At 49.0% G+C, this 6,174-nt stretch overlaps 1 protein-coding gene across 1 annotated transcript; it reads right to left on the bottom strand.

The window, feature by feature from the left end:
* Nucleotides 1-1,402: 1,402 nt before the first annotated feature.
* On the bottom strand, nt 1,403-2,104 carry LOC128273778 (low molecular weight phosphotyrosine protein phosphatase 1-like). Its single transcript, XM_053011817.1, has 3 exons — nt 2,077-2,104; nt 1,654-2,003; nt 1,403-1,589 (listed from the first exon to the last, which is right to left on the bottom strand). The coding sequence occupies exons 1-3, from the start codon at nt 2,099-2,101 to the stop codon at nt 1,509-1,511; spliced, it is 456 nt and encodes a 151-aa protein (XP_052867777.1). The 5' UTR covers nt 2,102-2,104; the 3' UTR covers nt 1,403-1,508.
* Between the last annotated feature and the right edge of the window lie 4,070 nt (nt 2,105-6,174).

Below are 6,174 nucleotides of genomic sequence, written 5' to 3'. Positions count from 1 at the left end.
GCCACAAAGTTTTCCGATTTGTATCGCTCCGATGCACGGCGAAGAGGCCCCAAACTAACTGGTGTTCGGGTTTTGCTTTCACATTCAAGACGAATCGAAATGTTAGCAGTACCAGGAAGGAAGTATCGACACCGATGGGTGGAGTGCACCACTTTGTGCAGCTCAAGAAACTGAGCGCCAACTCGGGCAAGGGCTTTGATGGCAAACTTATCGAACAAATCTGGAATGGCTTATAATCGAATCACGCCGTCCGGTGGAACGGCCGGACATATGGGCCGAAAATTGAGGCACGTGATCGTCGGCGACGGGTGAGCGAAAGGGGCACATTCCCACCGGAAGCAGAATCTCCAACCCACCCCACCAGCTTTATAGGACCATCCGGCGGCAGAAACAATTGTGAGCACGTAGGTAGCCGGCCAATCGCGCCCGGGTTCGTGTCCGGGCGACTTGGCGCTGGGCGTCGTTGTTGTGCCGAGTTTGGTGCGGGCAAAACAAAAGATTTCATTAGGATTTGTGACCCGCATTCGCAGTGGCACTTCCGGTAGCCATTACGGAAGTTACGGCCAGGCGAAGGAGCGAAGAAAAGTTCCACCACCACCACCACCACCAACTGTGGCCGTGCAAGGGGGGGAGGCAAATTCTTTCCACCAGAAGCGTAAACGGTTTCGAACGTTATTGTTTTTTGTGGCTTTTTGTTTTAACGGCAAAGTTATAGTTATCTACCGACGGAGCGCCCGGGTGCCCCGGGGCGGGGGCTCCTTAGCCCGCAGCCACCGGCAACCGGGAAATCTGAATTCTAGACGTGAGAAAACTTGATTTTGGCAACAAACAACTTTGCGGCCGGAAAAGATTGGCGAAGGTGTACCACACGGGGGCCGCCCGGAAGCGGGTTTGGCCGTTTTTACGGCCAACCCTGTTGTGGCCGGCCCTGTGGTGTATCGGAAAACCCGTCGAAGGCTGGCCACGGAGCCGAGGTTGTTTTGCAAATTGATTTCGAATGGAAGCAATTTATGCATTCCACTTTTGGAAAATGGTACGGTTGCAGGTGAATAATTGAATATTGGTAGATTGTACACTAAATACCTTTACCGGGCCGGAGCTGATTTCCCGGGTCGGTTGGTAGGTGGGTGGTTGTGTTGCTAAAGTATGCCGGGATGCAGCAAACCGGTGCCCGGAACCAGTGTCTTCTAATTGACTAAATGAAATAATGAAGAAATACTTTCAGCGAGCCGGACCGGAACGCACCACCGTTGACCCAGTTGCGTTAAATAAATGTAAATGAATAGTGAAAACAGGGCACTAATTGAGTTTCTGATGCTTATTTGCACCACTTAATTTAGTGGCAGTACCCCGAACGTACACCAAAGCTGACGGAAAATGAGTTCTAAGCGTTTAGCCGATTTTGATCTAATTTTATTCCGGAGCTGTTTTAGTTGGTTTAATCACATTGTTCATCACCGTGAAAGGAATGCATTTCGAATGTTCCAACCGTTCATTTCACGCCTAATTCATTTGTGCAACTTCACAAAGTTCTCGCAGCATATCACGATCTGATCGAAGCACCGGCGGAACCCGTGGATGCCATGTTCCTGTCGATGAATGAAAATTATCGTTAATAGCGTTACCGACATAGCGTTTGGGCGGAACACCGACAAAGTACGGATCGAAGATGATCTTGTCGAGCTCCTTGTAGCGATAGTTTCCGAGAAGTTCTATTTTTGCGCTACACTCGCTCGGGGCCCGGGCCAGCAGGTCGGCTACGTTGCCCTCGTCCATGCCGAAAATGTGGTCAAAGTGGACGAAATTCTGCGGGACGATTTGTCGCCCGACGTGGTCGGACGAGAGTCCATTCTCTGCCAACACCGTCAGGGCTCGCTCTTCCGGTCGTCGGCCAACGTTCCACTCGCGCAACGCCGCACTATCGATCTGCCAGTCGGTCAATCCGTGCTTTGTTGCGACACTCCGCATGACACTTTCGGCCATCGGCGAACGGCAAGAGTTTCCTGTGAAATCGCCACGAAACCGGAGCCGGAACGTGTAGTGAAATGTGATTAGGCTTGCCTTCGATATGCGTACCAATGCAAACAAACAGAATCTTCATCGTTCGTCGGGCGGAGGGGAACTGGCCAATGTTTACGTTGACGGTATTTGACAAACGCCCCGTTTTAAGATAAGATCTGCGCATGCTTAACGCAGTGCGAGAAACGAATTTCTCGCAGCGCTGCAAAAGGCAATAAGCACCGAGTTGCATAACTTGCAGGCGCAACGTTCGTCGCGGGTTTAAGAATTTGATGCACTATGAACGTTAAAGTACCGAATAGGTTAAATTTCTCTGGTACGAAGCTTTATAGGACTTGGGGTCTTAATATATGGTCGGCCAATTGGTTATCCAATAAAAATTACAGCCTTTGCGCTGTATAAATTAATTGAATACAATAATGATGAGAAGGAACAATTTACCTCATTTACCGTGACTGGATGTAAAGGCTAGCTTTACGGCACATTTGATTTTACAGTTTTATGACCTTAAAACCAGGAAGCGATCCAGGTACGCCATCCGATGGAAGGTTGAAAGTATACAACTGGCCGCGAAACCCCGTCACGCATCCAAAACGGGCCACGTAACTGCAATACTGCCCTGAAGGGTTATTGGAAAATGAAAACCGTAAGACGCAAACGTCGTCCAGTACTGGATAATTTATGGCCTCCCGTCGTTCAGCGTCGGCCATTATTGTGCCATCGCAAATCGAAAAACAATTCGATCAGTCGTCGTATTTTTCGTCGTCGAAACAGTACCGAAACCGAAATAGCCCGCACTACCGGTGCGGGAGCATAAATCTGAAGAAAACTGTCGCGTTCGGTGGTGCTTTTATTTGCCCGCAGCGGAAAACATGTCATTGCTTTCGTCCGCGAACGCGATGATAGTATTGCCAAACGCGCACCGCGTGCACTGTCTCTCTCCTTCTCTATCTAGCCTAGCTGTATGGCCGGCTAGTATCTTATGCTTCGATAAATAATAATCCTTTTGTTTTTACGACCGTATGACGAGGTAAATCCCTCACTCGGGCGCACGTTTCTCTATCAAATTGGGATGGTATAAAAAAGGTTGAGTTGCACAAGAAAAACAACACGACCGCAAACGTCCATTTGTCGCCAGGATCCGGAACCGTGTTCTGCCGCTGATTGTGGACTTGAACTGAGCAAACCAAACGAATGCAAGCGCGGATCGTGTTACGGTGATTACAGATTTTAGGGGGGACCAGCAAATCCTCATAAAAGTGGTTATTTTATACTTGCTTTTATTTGAGCGCCCCCCAGGACTTGGTTATGCATCTTTTGATTGGCATACCGTGCGGCGCAGGTGGATACCGAGCGCCTAGCGCCGGGAGTAGCCCCAAAGGCGGGCATATCGAGTACCGACTCTAGTTTGACGTATCCAAGTAGTCACGCTTCGGCGGTGGCCGAAGGTCGTGAATATTTGGTCCCCTTGTTGATGGATTTGCCAGCCGGGCGCCCGAACCAGGCACGCGGTTCACCAATAGTAAAACGCGGACGAATGTAAAACAAAATTGGAACGTGCCGTTTCGCGGCTCGCCCAGTGGTTCCCGCGGTGGTTTTGGAAGCCGGGCACAGGTAGAATAATACGAGTAAATAAAATTTCGTTTAGCCATAACGCTAATAAAATTATGTTTACTACCACACGCTCTCGTCAGCGCTCGTCCTCGTCGGCACCGTATGGGGGGCTCCGGTGGGCGAAGAAAAATGTCGTGGATCTCTGATTCGTTGGGCGGAGCGCGTGGGCCCGAGACAACGGACAACTAGTTCCATTTGGCGTGGTGCGGAGCGTCGATGTGAAAACTGCACGCTGGGTCCGTCATTCACCCGTGGAAAACTCTCCTTGCGGATGCGCTGCCAGGGAACAGTCCTGTCCTGCCCGCGCCACACCATTGCATAACGTAAGGCGCATTTAACAAACAATCATAAAAGTTAACGGAATTTCCCTACGACTCGGTTTTCCACTTTTCGTTTACTTGTCGTAACTCACTTTCCGGCCACCGGCGCGCGAGCAGCGAGCTAGTGGGACAGAACTAAGATAAATTGGCATTTCCTGGCAGAAAATATCGAGAGCTTTTTGCCCGCCACACCGGAGACCCGTGTTCCGTTTCTTTTTCACCTCCCCCCCCTCCGCACCGAAAGATAGTTTCTGGGTTCGCTTTGGATTTTTTTTTTCTCACTTCCGTTTAGCAAGTTTTCCACTCAAGCTCACTCGTTCGCCGCCCGTGAACCTCGATTCGTCCCCCGGGCCGCAAAGTTTCCTGCCAACGTTCACTGTCGCGCTCCGTTTGAACTTCATCCTTTAGAGGAAGCATTCTTTCTTTCCCGATCTCTCTCGAGTTCCACTCGATCCTCACGCGTGACCTGCACTATTTGGCGCCTCTTTAACGTGACGGAGCGCGAGAGCCAGAGACAGAGAGAAAGAGAGCCGTTTCGGGGCAGTTCTTTTTCGTCCCGCCAAATTGCTGCCTTATTTCATGCCATACACACCAAAGCGTTGGCCCGAGGCTGAGCTGTGGAAATGGAAAAGCATGTTATGTTTGCCTAACGTTCGTACGAGACGCACCGGGCCACCGTGCGTCACCACTGTGCTTCTCGACCGATTGATGTCCGCGTGGCTCAGGATGCATTTTTGTACAAAGTTGCTTTCACCCGAAGATGCCGTGAAATGAGATGTAAATTTACTTTAAATAATAGAAACAGCCATTTGCTGGCGTTGTACTGTGGCTCCACTTAATGAGCAAGAGGAATTGTACTGAGTGCTTGGGTCCTTTTTAAAAATTAACGTCTTTTACTGCGTCTGATACGACTGGGTTAGCAAATTTGTACACGAATGATGGAACCGTTTACTGAGATACTCGACGATATAAGAGTTTTAACTTTCTTATAACACTCATTTTAGTCTTTAAGCAATGTATTATCTCTCGTCCAGTGCACTCAGCGAGAGCTTTTGCGAGCCTCCATCGCGTTTAAGTGGAAGTCAGAAAATTCTGACACATATTTTGTCGTGGGACGCAAGCGTCTTCATCATCAGTTTGTGTCCTAGCGCCACGTGGCGCCGTTCTACGACAAGCCAACCCGAAGGAACGACGAAGTTTTGGTCATAGCCTGACGCTGACGAGCAGCTGGACCGCTAGGGAGGGTTTAGGAATTTAGTGGTAACAACCCCACGGATGACGCGATCACCGAGCGACCGAGCGAGCATTAGGTCTAGGCACTGGTCTAGTTTTCACTCCACCAACGAGCGCCGTTTTTCGTCTGCCACAAACGGGAATGGCAAAAATAAAACATCTGTACAAAACATACGTGCAGTGTCACGGTGGGAAAGTTTTTCCATAAATTTGTTCTGGTGCAATAATATATTTGAACTAAAGCGCCGGGCACCATCCAGAGCCAACCCGGAAAAGAAAGACAGCCCGAGAGAGACAGAGAGAGAGAGAGAGCGAGAAAGCTGAGGCAAACGAATAATAACTCCCTTCAGGAAATGAGAGCGAGACCGAGAAATGATGGAGAAGATAGTCGAGACACGGCGCGAACGACTAAACGGTTACATAAAGACCCGTCCTGCGAAGGATGCACTTCGGAAACGACCGGTGGGAGGAGTGCTGCCAAATGAAAAGTGTCGCTGTCAATGCAACGGCGGCCACATGCTTCCCGAGACGGAGTGGTCCCGGAAGTGAGGGTGGGATACATTTGACTGCTTACTGTCCATTACTTTTGCTTCACACGGTAGAAATAGTTTTGCTCACAGTTTTGACGTATGGCGTCCGTGATTCATAACGGGCGCCATTTTGTTACCCTCAACCTTTGTGGGGTCGCGCGACAGATCATGAGTTCAGCAGTAAGCGAATGTTTGTTGCAAATGGAAAACCGTTTTTCCAATTACTTTTTCAGTTTTTCATTGACAATGTTTTTCCAATGCTAAAATGTTTTCTTGTTAAACTATATCGAATTCGGTTCAATGTAAATTTTAGCTTGTTTTTTGACTAGCTATCAGTCTAGTAAAGATGAAATACGGAAAACTAGCGACACAGACTAACGCAGTATGAAGCATTGTAAAAAACGCATGAAAGCTGTAATTCAACTAATTACTCCGTTACTGAACAAATGGAACAGATT

The sequence above is a fragment of the Anopheles cruzii genome, chromosome 3, assembly GCF_943734635.1.
Source record: "Anopheles cruzii chromosome 3, idAnoCruzAS_RS32_06, whole genome shotgun sequence".
NCBI lineage: Eukaryota > Metazoa > Arthropoda > Insecta > Diptera > Culicidae > Anopheles > Anopheles cruzii.
Note: the sequence above shows the minus strand (reverse complement) of the source record. Positions and strands in the feature narration are given on the sequence as shown.

Excerpts from the sequence above, each read along its gene's own strand:
- LOC128273778 (XM_053011817.1), bottom strand. The coding sequence starts at position 2,101 with ATGAAGATTCTGTTTGTTTGCATTG. Across the intron at positions 2,004-2,076 it reads GATTCTGTTTGTTTGCATTG|GAAACTCTTGCCGTTCGCCG; the intron begins GTACGCATATCG and ends GCGATTTCACAG. Across the intron at positions 1,590-1,653 it reads TCATCTTCGATCCGTACTTT|GAACATGGCATCCACGGGTT; the intron begins GTCGGTGTTCCG and ends ATTCATCGACAG.